The sequence below is a fragment of the Micromys minutus genome (genome assembly GCF_963924665.1).
Source record: "Micromys minutus genome assembly, chromosome: 11".
Lineage (NCBI taxonomy): Eukaryota > Metazoa > Chordata > Mammalia > Rodentia > Muridae > Micromys > Micromys minutus.
The window spans coordinates 59001197-59024516 of NC_137980.1; the positions used below are offsets into that span (position 1 = coordinate 59001197).

Below are 23320 nucleotides of genomic sequence, written 5' to 3' on the forward strand. Positions count from 1 at the left end.
CAGAGAGTCTATCACAAGGAAAAGATGTATTGAATCAAACCCTCTACATGGAACCCAGTGGCCTTCTAAGGGCTCTTGGCCTCCTTCCTATCCGAATGATAACGGAGAGTCAGAACAATGACACATGAAATCAGTAGACAGGCCAAGCCACACAGGCCCACTGACAAAAGTCCCAAGGCCATCGGCTGGTCACACATTGGGCAGAAAATGCCAGGCAGCAGCTAAAGCCAGTTCAGTCATTGCCAGGGAGTGACGCAGCAGATGCTTTATCGATGCCCCGGCCACAGTCAGCCTAGACAGCTCGTCTCTCTCTCTCTCTCTCTCTCTCTCTCTCTCTCTCTCTCTCTCTCTCTCTCTCTCTCTCTCTCCAACTTCGTGTATGTGGTGCTGAGAACTGAACCTGGAACTTTGGTTTTCCATTTCACCTTGTAACAGCAGATGCAGCTGTAACTGGGAAGGGATTATTGAGGACTCAGAGGTGTCCAGAATCTCCCTAGCAACCAACCCTGAATGCCAGGATCTGAGCCCACTTACAGGGACAGGATCACGGGAAGAGGCCATTTGAGAGAAGACAAGAGCAACCACGCTTGAGAGAGGTTACCTCTGGGAGCACAGTGCTTGAAAAGCCTGCAGTGCATGCTTGGAGAAGGCAGCACGATTTGAGGTCAGTTTGCAGGAAAGAGGACATTGTGAGTGAGGACAGAAAGAAGAAGCTGGGTCTGGACCCCTCCCTAAGGGGAAGATGGGAACCCAGCCAGGTGGGCGGGCAGCCAGATAATGCCAGAAGGAAATGACATAGAACTTGGTGTAGATGGTCAGCACCAACCTGTACCAGCAAATCCGGGTTGAAGTGGCGTCTGCATGCAAAGTCCACAGGGGCACTGTTGACCTGGGGTGCCCAGGATTTGTTCCTGAGGAAGCCCATTCAGTATCTTAGGCAGCCTGCTGCTCTCTCTTGCACAGGGTGCACATACCTGACACAGCTACTTAAGGCCAAAGAGGGCTTCCCTCAGGGGACTTCAGGAGTCCTGATGGCTCTTGTCTAGGACATTATCGTCCCAATGCCTGACTTCAGTTTCCGAGGCCCTGAATGGACAGATTCGTGCTTCGGGCCCCCTTGTTCTATGTACTTTGTGAGTCATATGTGCTGGCGTCATGGGAGGGCACGGAATCAGAGATGGGTACAGAGATAACAGCTCTGGCTGAGGTTCAAGCTGATAGGGGGATATGGACAGGAGTGTGTGTGTTTTCAGGCACTTACGGAACACCAGGAGATAATTTTAAAAGCAACAACAACAAAAGCCTCTTAGGTCCTAGGGAGCAAAACCCCTAAGATTCCCTCAGCTCTGTCCTCTCTCCATCTCGGATCTACTTAAGAAGCTGGAGCCAAATCCTGAGGATAGCAAGAGAGAACGCCCCAGAAAAGGCTCTGTAACTCCCCGATGTGAGATCCCCATGGTAAGTGTGGCAACAGACCCCTGGGGTAAATTTGCCTCCCCTGAGCACTGGACATTTGTTGGCTCAGGCCCACATTGATTCCAAGGATCCAAGTTTAAGTCCCACATCATCCAGGATCTGCCATACTTCAAGACCTTCCGCAGTCTACTACAATTACATAGCTGGAGACTCCCAGGCCTGCCTCTGGCTCCTGCGCTCCAACTGACGGGTGTGGCTACCCAAGCCTTGTCAGCCTGGTTGAGAAAGGCAGGAGTGGGCAGCTGTGCTCTGTCTGACCTCCTGAGAGGCAAGTTCCGGGAGACAGGATTTGTCTGTTCAGAGCACTTTGGGATCTTATGTGACTGGTGGTAGGCGTCTTCTGGTCAGCACTGCCACCTGGTGGCCTTTCTGGGCATTGCCTCAACTCCAACATTCAAAGTCATCCAGGATATTTATTCCTGCAATTGGCCTGTCCCATAGTAGCCCTAGGAAATCATTCTCCAGCTGTCTCTAGACAGGTGACTCCCAGTGTCCCTCACAGCCTCTGGAGGGACATTTCCTTCCCTGTACACTGGCAGTTATAAACACTGTATTACATCCCTTCTGGCCTGCAACACACCCTGGGTCCTTCAAACCCCACTTAGCCTCCGTGAATGTGCCTTCTCATGAGGGACCCCTCCTTCCAAGGTGATAGGCAAGTACCTAGGGGTCTCAGTGAGTTTGGGGGTCATAGTTTATTTTGCATAGATGTTTGCTTTGTGTACAAAGGTTCACAAACACCCGTATGTCCCTGCAGACCTGGGGATATTGGTGTGACCACTGAAAGGCCGTCTGAGGCAGTTGTCCACTCAACTCTAGATGAGGTCTCTCTGCTAAACTTGACCATGGACAGGAGACAGGAGGGAGGTGCGGTGTCAGGAGAAAATCAGTGGTAGCGGAAATAGACTTGGTGGCTATATATGGGTTGAGGGACAGGAAATGCCCTAGGCAGAGACAGTGTAAAGATGTGATGGTTTCTCCTCCAAAGCCAGATGCTTAGGGCCTTGGATGTCCCTCTGTACCTACACACTGCTCATAAACGTCCACGCTCACTGCTTCCCTAAGAAGAGCATCTCTTGATGTCACCTGACCACGGGAGCCCTTATATAACACAGGCCCAGGCTCAGTCTATGTGATGGCTCTTCCCAGTTGTCAACCTGATTACCTCTGGAATGAGCTACCGTGCACTGTTGGAGGGCTCACCTGTGATCCAGATCATGAGGCTGGGAGACAGGTTTCTGACCTGGATCTTGACATGGAGATACTGAGGCGTAGTGGCCGTGAAAAGCTCAGGCCCAGGCAAGGTGTCGCACACCTTTAATCCCAGGAGTCTGAGGCAGAGATCTCTGAGTTCGAGGTCAGCCTGGGACAGAGCGAGTTCCAGATTCAGGCATGGCGGTGCACAGCTTTGATCTGACCACACCTTCTGCTGCAGGCCTGTATAAGGGACACTGGGAGATGAAGACTCGCTCTTCTTCACAGTTTGCGCTGACTCACCAGCACCTCTGTTGGAACCCCATCTACAGAAGACCAGCTGAAACAACCAGCCTCGTGGGACTGAGCAGCTGCTAGATTCTTGGACTTCCCACCCACAGCTGCCCATTGTTGGGTTAGTTGGACTACGGACTGTAAGTCATCACAATAAATTTCCTTAATACAGAGAGACTCCATATGTTCTGTGACTCTGAAAAACCCTAAGACAGTCTAGGTGTCTGTTTCTTATTCTTTACCACTGCCAAGCCACCAAACCCTAAATGGTCTTTAGCTATCTAAGGGGCCTGTAAGGTAACAGGGTGTGACTACCTAGTGAGGTTGAGGATGGAGGATACTCCCAGAGTGCCCACAGCACGACCATCTTAGTAGGAACTTTGCAGAATGCACGTGCCTACTACCTACAAGGACAGGTAGACCACTGAAAGCCTGGACAGGGGCGCCATGGCTGGAACAGGTTGCAGAGATCCTGGGGCAGGTGTGGCTATGCTTGAGGAAACCAGAGTTCGGTCTGTGGTCACTGCTGACCAGACAATATCTAACCCAGCCATGTGGCTCTGATGTATGAGTCCCCATTCTCTTAATAATGGCCTTCTTCTGACCAGGTACGGGGCATCCAGTAGGAAGATTCCATTTCCCATTCCTCTGGATGCAATGAAAATGTACTGGCCTTTACTACAGTGGTCATGTTAAGGCAGGTGGTGCTCTGAAGGAGGACGTCAAACAAAGAAAAGGAACGAGACAGCAGATCCTCATATCCTGGGGTGGGCTTCTCTGTCCATCACAGCCAACTCCTAGCTTCTAGTCTAATTCCACAGACACCTCTAGGCTCAGAAGAATGAGGCAGGTACCACTGAGATCAAGGTAACCGTGGCCAGAAAGAGGAGCACAGGACACTGGCTATCCCCATAAAGGTGAAAGCCAATTGAGTGGGACCACTTAACTGTTCCCAAACTCAGAGTGATCATCATGGCTCAAAAACAGGCTGCACCAGCACCCACCCAGTAGGCCACACAATATATGCTAGGAATACATGGCCTCCATAGACTTTTGGGAGATGTCCTGGGCCCCTCCTGAATACTATGTTGCAAAGCAGAAGTAGGAAGTCTTGTCTATATGCACCAACAGCTCTGGCATCTGTCTAGGGACAGCCACTGCCTGCAGGAGCTACCAAGCCAAGTCCAGCTGCTCTTCCTGCTCAGCTGCCCCCAGAAGCCTAGAGAGAGCCTGTGGGGTGACAACTCCAGATGTCAGGAGAACAAAACCCCAAACTTACAGGCCAGAACCATAGGCAGGCTCTACCCACCTTCAGGCAGTGAACAGATTGGGAGAGTACCCCTGTACCTCCCCCTTACATCAGGGTAACCAGAGGATAGGCAACCAGGGTTCAGGGCAGGAGCCAGAGGAGGGGTGGGGTGTCAAAGTAGATGACCAGGTAGGCACTCACGAACAGTAGCCAGGATGACATCAGAGCTTAGGCCGTGTGCAAGCAACCAGTCAAATTGATCAGGAAGTCACTCTGAAAACCAGCCCACTGTTGAAGTGTATGGGGATGGCTTGTCCCAAACCAGAAGCACCTGTGGATTATAGATTGTCCTGAAGCTGTTGTATTTTAATGTTAATTCCACTTCCCCAAGAAGGGCTGCCTAGTCACATGACTCCAACTGAACCTTCCCATTTTACTTAGTAAAATAAAGAAAAGCCAGTGACTGGGCGGGGCGAGGGAAGTAGAGAGGGCCCCCCCCCCAGAGCTCCAGAGAGGTCAGAGTACAGAGGATGAAGGTCATTATGGCAGCATGGAGTTTCCCAAGGATCAGTTGGACCCAGGTGATATTGACTGATGTTAAATAGCTGTGAACATTAAGGATTTTATTGGTCTAGCATCTTATATGAAGGGCAGTTTGTATCTTCGTCTATTTGATGTAATCTTGTTGTGTAGAGGGTTTGTGGATTGAGAGTTGAACATATAAACCTGTATGAAAAGCTATCAGGCTGTAGAGTTGTGCTTGTGTGGGATTTTGGGGTACAGAAATACCCCAGGACATAGGCAGAGAACAGGCAGTAGTAAACAGCCAAGGGAAGGGAGTTGCATGAAAGAGTTGGCTGTGGTGGCTCAGACCAGGCTTCAGAGGTGTGTGCGGCTCCGTTTCAGGGTTGGGCCTGAGGATTGAGACCTCAGGGCTGGTAAAGAGATAAATCAACTATAATTTTTTATATACTGCAACACCTGATGACTGAGCTCACTGGGGGTGAAAGCTTGTGCTGAGTTAGACTGGTTTCAGACCAGATGTCTGGCATTTCACAACCTCAAGTTTGTGGCTATTTGAAGGTGTCTCTTGACTGTCTCAGGAGAATGAGGAGGGTACACCTGTGTCCTCCCCTTTGGGTATCAGACCATTGAAACAATGGACCCCTGACATTGGAATTTCCTCCAGGATGCTGCGTGAAGGAAAAACCTGAAGCCTGGTACCAACCAGAGGAGGAAATTGATCTCATGTATCATAACAACTTACCAAACCGTCTTGCAGGAGAGGCTGGAGCTGACAGAATGGTGGGCGGGACCACACTTTGACCAAAACTGCTTGGTCACACACACCTCTTGCCCCCTATTTAAACCTAGGCCTAATGGAAAGACACTGAAAAGGATTTTGGCATACGGTGTAGATTTCTGTATCTTCCCTATGTGGTCACACTGAATAAATCTTTTTCTGCTTCTATCCCTTCCTGACTGGTTAACCTACTGTGGATGAGTGGCTGAGCCTAGGTTGTTGAGACTTAAAGGACCCAACCTTTGCTTTGACTCTAACAACTCTGATAACAGCTCCAGGAAAACATAACACATCCAGAGGCTAGGACGTGAGAGTCCCCATGTCAAAGTGCTGGGTAGTTGTGCCCCCCGACCCCAGCCAGGTCCCCAGCAGCCAGGGGACACGTGCAAATGAAGAGACCAGGCAGTCCAGGTTGAATCACTGTGTTTTACTAAGTGCCCAGTTCCACTGGGCATCTGAACTTAGCCCTGTGGCAGCAAAACTTCCCAGAACCATCTGCATGCATCCGAGCTGCAGGATTCTGCCCCAAAGTTCCCCGCGAGCAGCACCGGCCCGCCCACACAGCACAAATGCCATCCTGTTCATGTTGAGTAAGTTAGCGTCTCAGCTAGTCCGTTAGAAAACGAGTTCATTCCCTGGGCGTCTATCCCTAGAAGACAGCGCCGTGAGCAGATGGTGGCACGCTGGCCCAAAGGAGAAGGCCAGTCGCTGTGGCCCGTACAAAATGGTTAGGGTGCACATCAGTATGAAGGCATTATGAAATATTCTTTGGAGCATGAACAAAAGTGCAAAGACAGCCAAAGGCAACAGCGCAGATGAGGAAGCTGCAGCCGCAGCTGCGGCTGGGGGACAGGACTGCAATGGGCGGGTGTGGCCTGGAAGCGCAGGGTGCGCTGCACTGCATATGGAGCCATCCTAGGAGGACAGATGACATCGAGGGGGGGATCACAGTTTTGAGCCCCTCCATGTGGGACTACTAGTGGCAGCTCATCATGTCCCCACTCCTCTCCAGTAGCAGAACCTGGAGGTGGAGTCCAGTGTCTGTATCAGGCAGAGACAGGGGTGACCTTGGTGAATTCCCCTCAGCATACATTAAGGCAACAAGTCTGTAAGAACCAGTCCCAGCTGGATGTGCGGTATTAGCGATGTGCACTCCTGCCTGAGAGTCCCAGCAAAACGGCCTGGGGACTATCCCTTCTCTGACAGAGGGTTAGATACCAGGGGAACTTCAGGATGGGTCACGGGATTGACCCAGCATCCTTTGTCAGCCAGGGCACCAAGGCCAGCATCAAAGGCAGAGCTCTGAACAAACGTAAAACCCAGGAACCTCTGGATGTTTGGTGGGCCTTCTTCCTAGCATGCAACCCCTTTTCTCTACCCCATTGAATGGTGTCTCCCAACACATGCTGGAGGCATGCCCCCTCATGGACGGGCAAGATTCAGCAAACTGTGACCCAGATTTGTTCACTTCCAGGGACACTGGGCCCCCTAGGCCCCAGTGCATGTGTTGAACACGCGTGAGGATTCCTCAGAAGGAAGAGGCACCTGGGTCTCCTCTAGACATCTTCATATCCATCTTAATGTCTTAAAGTCTTGTCTTCTTAGTTCAGCTGGGGCACAGTAGGAGCCTAGGACAGCCAGACAGACTTGCCTGCAGACTTTCCTACACCCTGGGAGGTCTCAGGGGAGAGGCCTGACCTCTATGCTCCAGGGCAGCAGATGCCACATCTTCAGCGGTTCCCTGTATAGATTACCTGGACTTCAGCGGTACCCTGTATAGATTACCTAGACTTCAGCGGTTCCCTGTATAGATTACCTACTCTCAACTTCAACCTACCCTGTTGGGATACAAGATTCGCCAGACACCTCTGAGGCCCCAAACAGTGGGCCCCACTATTCAATGTTTTTCATGTTTATTCTAAGAGGGTGTGGCCTCAGGGAAAGGCCGAAGATGTTGGTGTGTGAGCCATGGGCAAGTGCGTTAGCCTCTACTCTGAGCACTGCTTACAGCTGGAAGACTCACACTGCCGTGTGTTGGAACAGCATCCCTGTCCCAGGTTCTTAGCTTGGGGGACACGTCTGAAGACATCTCTGAGCTCAACTCTTTCTACAAAAAGCAAGGGTGTTCTTCACAGTGCCCCTGATATAGGATAAACCCAGTAGGGGAGGCAGAAGGCAGGGTGGCCCCCTCTTCCACATTCTGAATCTGGAGTCACCAGCTTGAGGGGAGGAAGAACCTTAAGCCAGCGAATTAAAGGTGGAAGGTGGTCCTGGATGTCTATCTCCTATGCGAGGATCTGAGGAGAGTCTCCTCCAGGAGGCCCCTGGAGTGTCTACTCATTCCCCAGCTTCTAAATGGGGATTTCCAGCGAGGCCCCTAAATGTCAAAGCATAACCAAGAGCTTACGACCTCAATGGACACTTGATCTGCCAAGACCACAGGCAAGACAGCAGATGGACCCTCACCCCAGGTATTCAGGCCCTGTTGGACATGAGGCCACAATAGAAAGGGGCAGAAAATTAAGCCAGAAAACACCAGTCACGGCGTGGCATGGTGCGGCAGGCATGTATACAGGAGGGTACTGGGATATGGCCAGTACCAAACTTAACCCAAGGCAAAGACTGATCAGGACCTCAGTAGGAACTAGAACTGCCTTCACCCTGACCCAGCCACAGCCTCCTGGCACCTGCAGACAGTCACCACTTAGTCCAGGGAGAGGGCAGTGTGGGAATTCAGTGGTCACCAGGTGAACTCTGCCACTCTTGCTCAGAAGTTCTAGATAACCAGGGCTCCCACCTCAGTCAGCGTTCAGCATGTTATAGCATTCACTATTCATTCCTGTGCACCCTGTCCAGGCAGCTTCCATCAGGAAGAGCCAAAGAGAAAAGTGTGTGTGTGTGTGTATACATTATACATACAGGTTATCATACACATGTTCATATATGTGAATATTCAGGTATAAAAGTGGGTATCTGCTGTATGTGCAAATGTGGGATAGGATGTAGCCTTTAAGCCTGTAGGTTCATATGTGTGTTCATGTGTGTGTGTACCTGTTATGTGTGATCTGACAAACTATGTGTGATCTTGCACGTGCAAGTGTATAACAAGGAATATATGTTTGAAAGTACACCTGTTGTGTGTATACTTGTGTCTCTGCATTTATACTTATGTGTGCATATGAAAATGTGGTAAGCTCATGTGTACCCTCATGCATGTACATGTGTGTCTAGTGTATGGGCATGTGCTGGTGGGCATGAGAGGGACGGTGTTGGGACAAATGTTTTCTGAGGAAATTTTTGCCATGGAGCAGCTGCTGGCTTTCTGTCATACTTGGTCACATGTGGACCCGAGAAAGTACAGATTTCTTGTAGGAGCTGTGGCCTCCACCCTGTCCTGCTTCTCTGCGGGTGGGGATGCCAAGGCAGTGGATATTTGAGCCTGGATCTGGGTCCTCTAAGAAAGGGCTGTCATCTCTCCCGTCAGAGCTTCTGGGTCACCCTCTGAGACACACTCCCTTCCCCTGTGTAGCCAACACTGCAGGCCTGACCAGTGTTCCTCATTGCAGAGGACTTCTGATAAATTCTGTGTGTCCAGGGTTTCTGGGAAGGGGATGTGTCTTCATCCCACAAAACTCCAGTTCAGGGTAAGACAGGCTCTTGTAGCCATGGCAACCCTGGGGACAGGATCTGAGGTCATGTATGAGGTCACTGTATGGAACATGTAGGACAGATGCAAACCTCTCTCCAACACCCCCTGAAGCTGAGAGAGCTCCGACCTGCCCGTGTAGGGGAGGAGTGCTCTGGCTGTTGCTCTGTCCAGGCAGATATGTTTGTCCCTCTGCTCTAGACTATTCCTCTCCAGACACAGAGAGGGAGGCGTGCAGACCCAGGCTCAACTCACCAAGAGAAGGCTTGTGAAGGTATAACTATTCCAAATCACCTGCCATCCCCACATAGAAAGACATCTCTCACACCAAGAAATTCCTGACTGAAACACTGCCTTAGAGAACCAATGTGCACGTATTGGAACAAACACAGGCAGGCTCCCAACGAGGATCCTAGCAGAGGCACCCAGAGGTGAGGTCCTAGTAGCCCTGACAGGGAGGCCATAGGTTACAGCAGACAACAGACAGACACAGCTCTCCAAATACCCAAGTCCCTGACAGACACGATTCAAGCTCTCCTCGGGGGTGGAGTACCTCCTTCTGACCATAGCCCCGACCCCACACTGCCTCTACCCCTAACAGAACACGCTTTTCAAAAGGGTAGAAGAATGATATAGAGTATTTGCTCTCAGTGACCAGGAAAGCTGAGGGCAAGTGGGGTTGAGACCCCTACCCCAAAATGTTACTATTTAATGACAGGCACCTCTGGGCCAGGTATTATGGGGCTACAACTGAGGGCTCTATTCTACCATGTCTCCCTCTAAAGTTGGCTGCTAGATGGTCCAAGATGCCCACTCATAGGATGGGCAGAGATTATTCCTCACCAGAGTAGAGGACAAAGTGTTTCCCCATTCCTCAAACACCCAGGGGTCACAGATCGGGGACCTGTTCGTGGATAAATGACTGGATGCCCAACTTCCGTGGGAAGGATCCTTGACCAGGCTCAAAGGCCACGCTCTCCTGCAGAAAGAGCTGGCAGTTTGAAGACTTCATGTCACTAGCCCTGCTTCTGTAGAGCCAAGCGGGCAGCAGGCAAGGAGGTGCCCTGGCTAAGGCCAACACTCGTCTGCTTATCTGGTGGTTCTCTTGAAGTGCTGGCCACAGCCTGGAGGCCAGCGCCACACCAAGAAAGAGCAGAGGCCATGAAGTATCAACTCATTCCTCCTGGGCTACAGGAGACAGCTAGAACCTGCTGAAGAAACCCCTTCAGAAGAGGCTGTGATCTGAGTCTTCCCCTAAGAGGTGGAAGTCAGGAGAGTCTAAGGATCGATTCTAAGTTCCAAATTGGTCCCTAAGGCCTCACCCCTTCCTTGGCTCCAGGAAAAGGGTCCTGACCTAAGGATGGCTCCCATAACCTGGAGGAGGGAGGAAGATGTTGGCAGCTCTCTAGCTAGGTTACCCAGGGATGGGGGGGCATTACCCAATCACACGCAAACAGTGGGCCTGGTAATGTTTTACTGGGGCAGTCAGGGATGGAGGGATAAGCAGTCAAGTGTGAGAGTGGGCGATTTTCAGTGACTTACTATACCCCTGAGCTTCCAGCCTAAACTGAGAGACCCACGGGCCTCAGGACTGGCTATCAGCTGCTGACAGGCCTGTCTCACCACAACCTCCGGTGGACTTGCTCCCAGCTACACCCCCACTCACAGGCGCTAACCATTATGCTGTCCCTCCTCACTCACAGGGCAACATGTCCCCCAAGAAGACTAGGCAGGGCTAGCTTTGCTGCCATAGGTAGCTTCCAGGGCCTCCAGGGCCCAGTCTCAACCTCCCTCTCCTGGTTGGAAAAGAGCTTCTATAAAGTGTTACTGTATGTGCTAAGGAGCCCTGCCTCATCTCCGCTCCCCATGAACCCTGAGAGCGAGAGCCCACGAACATCCTCACAACCCACACTACTCTACGTCACTCCGTCACTTTAGGAAAGGCCCTGGAACTCGAGCTCTAAAACCGAACAAGAGTGGGTGTGGTGTGGGGCCAGCAGCCCAACCCAGGCTCACTTCCTGGGACCTGCCCAAGCCACATCTCCAAAGGGGCCTTCACCAGTGGCAGAGCGTGGGGGTGGCCCACATGGTGTGCAGAGGTCTGAGTCTGTGTCAGACTCCCCCTCTGCAATGTAGGGCCTGACCTTGGCACATGGCGCCACGGCTGCGTAACAGCTGCCTAGGGCATCCAGGTTTTCCTTGGACTGGGAGATACTGAAGCCGCTGAAGGAGCGCTCCAGCTCCTCGTGGTCCACCGAAGGGATGGAGATGGATGTGTCGCTATCTCGCAGGGCAGCCTCAGAGGGCCTGCAGGCTGGGGTGCCCTCCAGCCTCAAGAACTCTGTACTGGCTCTGTTGCCCCCGCCGTAGGCAGACAGTGACCGCTCGTGTGCAGGGGGTGGCGGGATGCGTACCAGTGAGCCATGGTCTCCCACAGGGGAGGTGCCGTGGCGCTGGTGGCTCTGTTGCCATGAGGTGGATGGAGGACACTGGGCAGGGGGTATGGATGGGGGCGCGGCGTAGTTCCTCTGGCCCGTAGAGCTGGTGGAGCGGACGATCTTAATGATACAGCCATGCTTGTCTGCATGGTCACGGCTGTCCTCCGGGCTGTGGTAGGGTGGTGCCGGCTCAGGCTCCTTGGCCCCAAAGTAGGCCTCTGTCTCTGCTGGTGGTATGCTCATTCTCTGTGTATAGATGCTCACCAGGAAGTCTAGCTTCTTCTCCATGGACAAGACCTGCAAGAATGGCAGCTGCTGGGCTGGGCTTTTGAGAAGACCCAGGAGCTGTCCTTCTACCCAAGACTCCGACAGCTCTAACCCTGAGCTTACTGGTCAGTGTGCCTGAGCTCATGCCGGCTCCTAGAAAGGTCTCCTGTGGTGACTCCTAAGGATCCATGTCCAGGAGAGTGGGGACAGACATTAGGCAAGGAAAAGAGAGAAGTGTCAGGGGGTGGGGTGGGGAGTAGACCACTTACGACTTCTGGCAAGTTCCGCAGTGGTTGCCCCTGCTAACGGACCCTCAAATACAAATCATGATCAACAGTTACCCCTCTAGGCATTTCTAATCTCCAGATACTGACTCCGAGGAGGTGAGCTGCGGGATCGTAGGGTTTCACAGGGAATCAGGCACAGCACGGCCGCCCCTGCTGCATCAACCCTTTGCCCGGGTACCACAGGCTAACAAAATGAGACCGAGAGACAGCAGAGTCTTTGTTCCCCTCCCAAGCCTCTCCCACCTGTTTCTCCACCTTCCCAAGTCGTCCCATCATGCTGGGGTCTTCGGGCAGCTCCGTCTCAGCCGGGCCTTTGGTACGGTCCTTGTCGGTTATCGTTGGGCCCCGCCCCACAATCTGGTCCACTCTAGCAGGAATAGAGACCCAGCCCCCAGGTATGAGTTTGAGAGGGTGTGACCAGGCCCCTGCCCCTTCTTCCTGGGCTAACCCACAGCTCCCCAGATCTGAGCTCCAAGCCCTGCCGACCGGGGGGCAGTAGGTGCCAGGCAGATGGACATCGGTGCCTCGTGATCTCAGGCCACCTCCTGAAACCTTGGGTCCTGTTTCCTATCTGTTCCATTCCCGTGGGATCTGGCACATTAACAAGGAGTAAAGGGAAATGTCTCCCCAGGGTCTACTCCCCGCTCTTCCCTAGAGTGGTCCTACCCTCACCAGTCCTGCTTCATAGCTCTTTCCAGGCCTTGACTGGTCTCACAGCAAACCGAGACCCAGGAGATCAGAGGTGGTTGGTGGGACCAGAGTAGAAGAGGTTGTGTCTTCACCCAAGTACCCCCACTCCCAGACAGCTTTACTCCAACATTAATGTGCCACGGAGTTCCTTGGACCCCGACGGGTATGACAGGGACGACAGAAGCGGGAAGGCAGTGGGAGTATCAGCTCCATGCATCAGGACAAGGGAGAAGGAAACAAAGGCCACATTAGGAGCTGCCAAAGTACAGCCAGGGGAGGGATGAGGGCTGCCAACAGGTCTTTGTGGGATTGAGGTGAGGGGTATTGGCACACAGTGTGATGATGCATGTTACTCGAATGTGGGGCACACTCACACCCATGTGAGTGCGTGTGCGCACTTGTACGTGTTGGACAAGATGAGAAGACCAACTGAGACGATCAGTGAAGATGCCGTAATACCGACAAGAAGGGAAGGATCCGGTTCCATTCTGCCCAGTGTGGTACCAGCAGATCCGTAGCGTGTGATGGGGCCATGATGGGGGCATGTAGTGCTAGGGCTGGGGCTGGCGTCACGAGTGTGAGCCTGCGCTGGGATCTGCAGGCCACTTAAAAATAAAGAGCACCCCAGAGGATGCCTGAGTGAGGGCCCTCCAGCTGAGCGTGTAGCTCACACAGAAAGCATACTCCAGCAGGTACGTGTCAGCAGGCTCCTCTCTACTTCCTACAAACTGGGGTGCCCTGCCTGCTTTTGTGGCAACTCCAGAGAAGGGTTCAGGCTTGATCAGCCAGGGGCAGCCTCTGCGTGCTCCGCTGGGCTCATGCTGGGCTCATGCAAAAGGGGGTGGGAGGGGTGGCAGGAGGGACCTGGCTCCAAGCAGATGTCAGTGGCAATGGTAAGGGAACAGGTTCCCTGATGTCCCAATGTCCACATGGCCCAGGCACAGATGCACAGCCCCTTCACTCCTGCCACATGACGAGCTGTCTGCTTGGTGGGTCTCAGGGTGGGCCTCACGTTGCTTCAAGGTAGCCAGGCAAGAGTCCTCTAAGGATCTTGTACCACCTCCTTCCCCCAGGGTCAGGCATCAGATTTAATCCCCCAGATGCTTCTAACCTCTTGGATTAAGACCTTTCCTGTGTCTGTAGCTGCAACATAGGAGGAGGCTGAGGGGGGTTCTGAGGTGTATGATGCTTTCCCAGCCTGTGGCCTGGGTGACCAGCTGCCATAACTGGCCACAAGACCCAAGGGACTAAATGGAACTCAGTCTTATTGGCAGATAGTGTCATGGGCTACTCAGTTTAGTCATCTGACCAGGAGCTGTTCCCTACCTGGTCCCTCTCTCATGAACTGATACGCTCATCACATTGACCTTTGACTTCACGAGGAACAACCCTGGCCCAAGGAGTGGACAGATGCTCTACCTGACAGTTCCAATTTTCCAAATTCTCTGGCTTCCCAGCCCCTATCCCCACCTGACAGACAGGCAAGTGTCTGTCTGCCTTCCCTGTGCCTGCGCCTGAGAGGTTTACTTTCCCTGGAGAATCAGGCCTGCCAGAGGGAGACAGGGAATCCCATGAGTGGTCCCAGGGTAGCCAGAAGACCTTGAAGCCTGTGTTAACCACGTCAGAGCTGGGTATTGCCATTTGACGGTTTCCTGGCTCCAATCTGCCATCTTTCAATCAACTGAAGGGCAGGGTAAAGTGGGCTTTCTTACCAATGACATCGATGACAGTGGTGGCAACTTGAAATTACACCAGAAATGGCAGAGCCATCATGGTGTTGGAAATACTGCAGGGATTTTTCTCATTTATTCCCGGCCCCTGGCAATGATGGGGATTGAACCTAGGGCCTTATACACATCTGCCATGTTACCCTGAGCTAGGTAAGTACAGACTACTGTTTTACTTCTCAGTGACATCCCCAGGCTTTATAATATTCTTCAGGCAAGTGCATCTGATGTCTAAGGAAGGGGACCAGGGAAGCAACCCCATCCGTTTTGATTTACACAGAGCCGAGGTTGGGACCATGTACATGAGGACCTGAGCTGGTGAGGTCACAGCGCCATACCCACTGAGGTTCTCTGTGTGAGCGGTCTTAGCAGATGTCATGGGGAGATCCATGGAAAGGCAGTCCCTGTAGATGGAGGACTCAAGGCACTGCCTACCAGCCCTGGCAAGGAGGAAGTAGCCTTTTCCCTAACATGCCCTTTAGAAAGAGAGAGAGAGAGAAAACCTTGTGGGAAGAAAAGTGCGAGGTGCTGCCATCATGCGGCCTAGAGCAAAGGGGCTGGCCATTCACAGACAGGGCGGGAGGAGGCAGTGCATCCTAACCTAGGTGAGTATTGGGGTGACTCTCTCGAAGGGGCCGTGGGTCCTTTGGTAGGGTACTTCTTGTGCCGGGGAGTTGAAGGGGGTGGGGGGCCCACAATCATATCTATCCTGGCAGCGTAAACAAGAAGAGAGACACCAGCAAAACACATCATAAACAACTCAGGGCGAGTTGCCGGACATGCACAGAAACAAGGAACTTGACGACAGTGATTCTTCTGAAAAACATACTCAAAACAGAACAGTGGACCCACACTCTGGCCCTCGCATCTGCCAAGCTTTTCCCATGTCCCAAGCACCATTCAGCCTGCCCAATGAACCTTGGGTAGAGGACAGGTTGGCTTGGTGCTGGGAATTAAGTCCCGGAAAGGGACTTCTCAGCTTCAGAGCAACAGGACCCTACATCAGAGGCCAGAAGCACGAACCCTCATTAGTAGTCTGTTTTGTCTGTTTCCCAGACAGAACGAGAAGGAAAGGGGAACTGTGGAGGGGGAGGGGCTGCGGAGCAAAGAGTTGTGGGGATGGAGGGACTGTCACCCACACACACACAGCACATGCTCAGCATCTACTCTGTGGAGGTCGCCTGAGCTAGACTAAATCTCCCTGGCCTTCCCTCACGAGAGCAGCTCATGGTGTAAAAGTCCTGCCCCTGACTGGCCACTGCTGCAACTTTCTGTGACCATTAAGAGTCCCCCAGGCTGTCTCCATTGTCTTTACTCTCTTCCTACCCAAAATCCTTGGTTAGCTTCCAGGCTTTAAAAGCAGGGTGTGTCCCACCTTAGGAAATAGGCTCTCACAGGGCACACATGTGTGAATGATGTCTGAGGTTAAGGGAACATGGGAAGTGGAGGCAGGCTGGAAGAGCGGCAGACATAGGCCGTGCACACACCTGTACACACCTGCAATTAGGGAATACACACTTGAGTATGTTGTGCATCTGAGGATATGTTCAGACAATCATGGACATGGGTCTGTATGTGTACACCTGCACACGTGGAGTGCATGTGTGTGGGTGGACTCTCGGATACATAGTGCATGTACATATAACTTCGAGAGTAAGCTGTTCTCACACACAGATAATCCAGTGGTTGCTTTGACGTGCTTCCTACTCAGAAAGTGAACCCCACCACAAGGGAGCAGAGGGTTGTATCTGGGAGGAGGTTACAGGATCCCCGGTCACTACCTAGCAGGACCCACAGAAGCCCTGTGTTTCCATCTTATCACAAAAACTCTCCTTTATCAGCATGTATGTGCATACCACATACATGCATACACACACACCCACACACATCTGCACATACACAGCACAGCACATGGTGCTCATGCATACGCCCATACATCATATGCCTGTTTGCACACTTTTATGCACACATGCATTCACTTGAGCATACACATGGGTGTATTCAGATGCCCACACCTATACACATTCACACATGTGTGCACATATGTACATGTGGACACAAATACTCACACTTGCCACCACAGTGCAGGTGAGTGGAAGAGAAGGGGGGGCAGAGAAAATACTAGAAACAGACAGTGTGAAAACACAGCAGAAAGCAACAAGAAGCCAACAAGGTGGGAAGAGACCTCCAAAGCTGGAACTGGCCCTGTTCTGCACACCTGTCACCCAGCCCTTGGTGCCCCTTGTGCCATGCCTGGTTTTGTCCCGGAGGGCCCTGTTCATGCCCAGCCTGGACAGGCAGGGGCTCTTGCCTGGACTGCAGGCTCTTGATGCGGGACAGCATATCCAAGTGTCCAGCCGAGTACTGTTCGATGACATCCATCACGTCATATGGGCGCAGGCTCTCTTTGAACTTTCGCTTAGATACCAAGAACCGCATAACACTGTAAGGACGGGTAGATCGTGAGTTCCAGACAGAGGCTATACTGCCAGGGGCCAGTTCCCATAGCATTCTTCCTGTCAACCTCAAAGCAGCTCCACAACCACAGTCCCTGGGAAGTAGTATCCATTCCCAACCGGGCCACCCATTCACCCTGCCCCACCATGGACCACTCAGTGTTCAGGCTCAAGACAAGTTCCATCCTCCTTGGAGTGACTGGTATGGGGCAGTTGTTGATTGTCTGAAAACATGCTCCTGCCCTTGTCCCCCATTTTATCCATACGGTCAGGGGCTCTCAAATCTAGCCAGCTCTACCAGGGCTCCCTGGCCCTCTGGGGACAAGCTGATAGGTACAGAAGCTGGAGTGGGCAGGAGTCCTCCTCTAGACTCCCCGTACTTTCCCAGTAGCTTTGGCCTTTGGTAGTTTTGCAAGACCCAATGTGGTCACTGAACATGGTCCTCTCATGCAGATTGAGCAGAGGTCCCTTACCACACAGCTCTGATGCTGACTTTGAGACCAGGGGTTAGATCTTCAGTCACAAACTCGCAGTTACAGCTCTTGTTGTCCTCCACGATGTCCTCCCCAGGGAGGCTTGCTTCTAGGTGGAAGGGAGCACAGGCTATGAGCAGACAATCATGACAGGTTACAACCCCTAGCAGCTACCCCCGGGGACCCCTTCGATGCCTCTGATGCACTGGAGTCCCCCCTCCCCCCTGCCTCTCTTCAGTCTTCTTTCTCATTGTCTTCTCCAAAAGTACTGTCTGGACAACTTGAGAGTTTAAAAGGATATCTCTGCCAACAGATAAATGGGTAACCACATTGTGGTCACTGTTCAGCCAAGAAATGAAGAAAGCTATGACACTAGACAACATGGATGATCCTTGGGGACACCATGTTCAATGTGGAATGGCCACCATGGACCATGTGAGGCTTGATATCCTGTGACATGCACAGATTGGAGGTAGAGAGAAGTAGGCATGGAGCCCAGTGCTGGTCTAGAGAGAGCTAGGGTGATGCCTAGAGGGGTTTTCCTCCATGATCAGCAGAAGTGGCAAGTAATGAGATTATGAGATACCAGCAAGTGGCGTGTGTTAAGGTGATTTGTCTTACATGACATAGCTCTTGGTGTGACTCTAACCAAGCAAGTGAAAGATCTGTATGACAAGAACTTCAAGACTCTGAAGAAAGAAATAGAAGATCTCAGCATAATGGAACTATCTCTCATGCTCATGGATTGGCAGGATTAATATAGGAAAAAATGGCCATCTTGCCAAAAGCAATCTACAGATTCAATGCAATCCCCATTAAAATTCCAGTTCAATTCTTTATAGAATTAGAAAGAGCAATTTGCAAATGCATTTGGAATAACAAAAGACCCAGATAGCAAAAACTATTCTCAACAATAAAAGAACTTCTGGGGGAATCACCATCCCTAACCTCATTGTATTGAATTACAGAGCAATACTGATTTTAAAAAAAAAACTGTATGGTATTGGTACAGAGAAAAGCAGAGTAGATCAATGGAATAAAATTGACCCACACACCTATGTCATTGATCTTTGACAAAGGAGCTAAAAACATCCAGTGGGAAAAAAGATAGCATTTTCAACAAATGGTGCTGGTTCAATTGGAGGTCAGCATGTAGAAGAATGCAAATCGATCCATTCTTATCACCTTGTGCAAAGCCCAAGTCAAAGTGGATCAAGGATCTCCACAAAAAAAAAAAAAAAACAAAAAAAAAAAAAACAAAAAAAAAAAAACAAACAAACAAAAAAAACAAAACAAAAAACAGATACACTGAAACTAATAGAAGAGAAGGTGGGGAAGAGTCTGGAATACATGGGCACAGGAGAAATTTTTCTGAACAGAACACCAATAGCTTATACTCTAAGATCAACAATTTACAATTGGAACCTCGTAAAATTGCAAAGCTTCTGTAAGGCAAAGGACACTATCATTAGGACAAAATGGCAAACAACAGATTGGAAAAGATCTTTACCAATCCTACATACAATACAAGACTAATATCCAATATATACAAAGAACTCTAGAAGTTAGACTCCAGAGAACCAAATAACCCTATTAAAAATGGGGTACCGAGCTAAACAAAGAATTCTCAACTGAAGAATACAAAATGACCAAGAAGCACCTAAAGAAATGTTCAAAATCCTTAGTCATCAGGGAACTGCAAATCAAAACAACCCTGAGATTCCACCATACACCAGTCAGAATGGCGAAGATCAAAAACTCATATGACAGCAGATGTTGATGAGGATGTGGAGAAAGAGTAACACTTCTCCACTGTTGGTGGGGTTGTAAGCTGGTACAACCATTCTGGAAATCAGTCTGGCAGTTCCTCAGAAAATTGGACATAGTACTACTTGAGGAGCCAGATATATCACTCGAGCATATACCGAAAAGATGCTCCAATATACAACAAGGATACATGCTCCACTATGTTCACAGCAGCCTTATTTGTAATACCCAGAAGCTGGAAAGAACCCAGATGCCCTTCAACAGAGAAATGGATACAGAAAATACATTTACAGAATAGAGTACGACTCAGCTATTAAAAGCAATGACTTCATGAAATTTTTAGACAAATGGGTAGAACTAGAAAATATCATACTGACTGAGGTAACCCAATCACAGAACACACATGGTATGCATTCACTGATAAGTGGATATTAGCCTAAAACCTTGGAATATCCAAGATACAATTCACAGACCACATGAAGCTCAAGAAGAAGGAAGACCAAAGTGTGGATGCTTCAGTTCTTCAGAGAAGGGGGAACAAAATACTCACAGGAGGAAATACAGAGACAAAGTGTGGAGCAGAGACTGAAGGAAAGGCCGTCAGAGACTGCTTCACCTGAGGATCTATTCTATACACCGTCGCCAAACCCAGACACTGTTGCTGATGCCAAGAAGTACATGCTGACAGGAGCCTGACACAGCTGTCTCCTGAGAGGCTCTGCCAGAGCCTGACAAATACAGAGGCGGATGCTCTCAACCAACCATTGGACTGAGAATGGGTTCCTCAGTGGAGGAGTTAGAGAAAGGACTAAAAAAGCTGAAGGGGTTTTCAACCCCACAGGAAGAACAACAATATCAACCAACCAGACCCCTTCCCCAGAGCTCCCAGGGACTAAACCACCAACCAAAGAGTACACATGGAGCGGTTCATGACTCCAGCCTCATAAGTAGCAGAGGATGGCCTTATCAAGCACCAATGGGAGGAGAGACCCTTGGTCCTGTGAAGGCTAGATGCCCCAATGTAGAGGAATGCCAGGACAGGGAGGTGGGAGGAAGTGTGTGAGTGGGTGGGGGAGCACCCTCCTAGAAGCAGGGGGGAGGGGAGATAGGATAGGGGACTTCTGGAGGGGTAACCGGGAAAGAGGATAACATTTGAAGTGTAGATAAAGAAAATATCCAATAAAAGGAAAGAAAAGAAAAAGGAAGTGGGAAGCTCCCTGCTCCAAGAGATTTCCATTTGAGCTGTGTAGCCAAGTACTGATGTCCTTCACCGGCCCTGGGGAAGGTGATGCTGGCTGACCCACCTTCTGAGTTCTGTCTGGATGCAGCACCCTTGATGCGAAAAGCCTGACGTGCACGGCTGCGGTCACCAAAGCTCCAGCTCTTGGGAACCTTGCTTGGGCTGTCATCGAGACTCTGATCCGCACTGGGGGACCGCCGGACCGTCTGAGCCTGGGGAGACCCCTTCCCCTTGGCAGCCATGCCTCGGGGGCTGGAGAAGACACGATCTTTCAAACTGACCTTCTGACTGTTCCCGGGATAACGGACCAGCGGACAGAACGGGCAGACAGACAGACACACAGAAAAACAGCAAGAGAAATCACTCCAGAAATAACAAGTCACGTTTTGTAAGTCTCTTTGCAGCTGGTGCCCGCCCACAAGCCAGGAGGGAAATGCAAGTCCAGAGAGTAACCGACCACACTGGGAACAGGGAGCAGTGGCTGGTGAAGCAAGGGTAGAGGTGAGGAGCCGCACAAGTGTGGCCAGAGCTGGGAAGGCAACGGCGGCGGTGGGACTCCTAAATTATTCAGCTATCACCCCAAGGTGCCAGGGCCCTCTCCACACTGTCCTTCCCGTCTGTTTCCCCAAATGACTCCTAGACACCTGAGACTGGATCTTTCCCCTGGACCGTGATGTGTACGCACAAGCCCTGCTAACAACTTCGCCTGTTAATCAATGCCAACTGTCCCTGGAGAGCCCCAGCCATCAATCTATCTCCTGTCCCAGGACCATCAGAGATCAGGTTTACAACTAAGGCATCTGGGCCCACTTTAACTCCAGTATTTTCTGAGTCCCAGAAACTGTGTGGTCTCTATGTGGGGCTTATAACCAATACTGTCTGGTCTCTGGAGTTCAGACACCTCCTCTAGGATGTTTCTAGGGGAACATCAGGAATGAGGTAATTATGAAGCTAGGCTTTGACTATCACTGGACTGGTTGTCCCAAGCCTTGGTCCCAGATGACGGCTATAGAAATGGAGAGGTGATAGCCAGCCCCTAACAAAAGCTCTTTCTTACTGAGATGCTGTCTCCAAACTAGAAGGTCCTAAGACCTCCTTCAGCCCATGTTTCTTCCTAACCCCAGAGTTCAGTGGTTCACTGTTATCTAGATAGCAGAAGACAGAGGATCCGTGAGTAGCTTTGCTCCAGGACAAGGTGGTACCCACTCTTATTCTGGGGGCAATGTGTCTCTGTCCAGGGTCAGTTATTTTTCCCATTGATGTTTCTGCCATCACTCCAGAGGCAGAAGGCAGGAAGTCTCTTGTGAAGTAAGACTCACTTGTTCAGCCAAATAGGAGCCATAGGACTTCCCAGGGTAGCTTCAGACGTGGCCCATGACAACATCTGGTAGTGCTAAGGGTCACTCCAAGAAAGGTACAATGCTCAGTATTGCTCATCAGTGCCCCAGAGCCGAACTTCACCCAGCCACAGTGTCTGATGATGGGACACCAGCCAGAGAGATATATCCAGCAGCATACAACACAGAGCTGACTATACAGGAAAAGATGGCCACAGTGCTAAGTCCACCCACCTTGGGCTGTAGACGGGACTGGTGGTCCTCCCAAACCCATTTGGACAGTAGGCAACTTGGGAGACCATCTGTCCCTGCTCAGACTCTCTAAAGAAGGGGAAGGAAGAAGAGGAAGCCAAGAGCACAAAACCCACACAGGGAAACTAAGGCAGCTTCAAATTGCCCCATGTCCTGGGAACATGGTATCTGCTAGCCTTGGAAAATAGCCCAGAGTCTAGACTTCTGTGGCCAAGGACACCCAGAATCCACATGACTTTTTGACCCCTTTCTAAATGGAAAGTTCTAGTTGGATCTAAAGAAAATGATATTCATGGGTTTTTGGCTTCTAGATGTTCTTTTCTCCTCCTATGGAAGCCTCAATCACATGAGCTATCGAAGACCCAAGATAATGTGTCTTTCATGGTCCTGGGTAGGCGAGGCAGAAGCTAGACTGCGGAAGCACTCATTTCCCAGGAGCACTCAGAAAGGGAAATGAGTTATCACTATTCAGCCTGATGTTGACCAATCCTGAATCAAGTCACAGAGATTGACTTCCTGATGGGGTCCCAGGACTCATTGTAGCAATAACTTTCGGTCAGTTTACATTTAACTCCGGCTGTCACTCAGAGTGAGGGGCAATGGCTTGTGGTGGCAAGTCAGAGTCTTACTGCCTCCCGACCCCTGGCCTCTGCAAAGGGTTGCAACAAGAAAGACTAAGCAGGTCACCCAAAGTCGGCCACTTTTTCATCCCAGTAGAAATCTCTTCCACAGCCACCAGAAGTTATCAGCCACGCAAACCCAGGCCTGGGCTCTAGCCCTACATAGGACTGTAGCCTGTAGCACATTTATAGCTTCCAGGAAAGAGACCCTACCCTTTGCCTTGGTTCTTCTGTCTCCAACTCTCCACACTGTCCCTTCCTCTGAAGGAGGCTCTGACAGAGAAAGGGACAAAGTGGGTTGCAATCGCCAGGACACAGAATCTCCACACAGTCTTACTAGGGCCTGGATAGAGCTTAAGGGACTCCATCTCACCTCCCAAGCCACCAAGCCAAGATCAAAGCAAGCATTGGGCAGGAAGGTCTCCAGAGCTTCTCCTAAAGCCCCAGCAAGAGAGCCCATGAACAGAACTACCCGATATGTGAGGCATATGACACCAGCCAGAGGTCAGCTCAGGAAGAATCTGGAAAGCAAGCAAACCCCAGCCTTTTGCTTCCTGTTACAATTTCCAGAGTGAAATTCAAAGGAAACCAGTCATTAGATGGT

General features: G+C 51.0%; 1 protein-coding gene and 1 long non-coding RNA gene across 15 annotated transcripts in view; one reads left to right on the forward strand and one right to left on the reverse strand.

The window, feature by feature from the left end:
* Positions 1-1372: 1372 nt before the first annotated feature.
* Positions 1373-5530, forward strand: LOC308427321. Its single transcript, XR_013975249.1, has 3 exons — positions 1373-1458; positions 2912-3104; positions 5403-5530. It is a non-coding gene; the product is annotated as an uncharacterized lncRNA (long non-coding RNA).
* Positions 5531-6492: 962 nt separating this feature from the next.
* Positions 6493-23320, reverse strand: part of KCNQ2 (potassium voltage-gated channel subfamily Q member 2) — a gene marked incomplete at both ends in the record, with an annotated part of 57275 nt that continues 40447 nt past the window's right edge. For 3 of the 14 annotated variants that reach the window (XM_080925437.1, XM_080925435.1, XM_080925434.1), the window contains 5 exons: positions 11175-11897; positions 12398-12521; positions 16883-17014; positions 17501-17609; positions 20572-20795. In XM_080925437.1, the coding sequence (XP_080781563.1) occupies positions 11175-11897; positions 12398-12521; positions 16883-17014; positions 17501-17609; positions 20572-20795 (1312 nt within the window). Of the gene's footprint in view, positions 6538-11174; positions 11910-12397; positions 12522-15172; positions 15281-16692; positions 17015-17500; positions 17631-20571; positions 20796-23320 lie in introns of those variants that run through there. The other 11 variants (XM_080925432.1, XM_080925425.1, XM_080925428.1 and 8 more) reach the window with 10 other exon arrangements.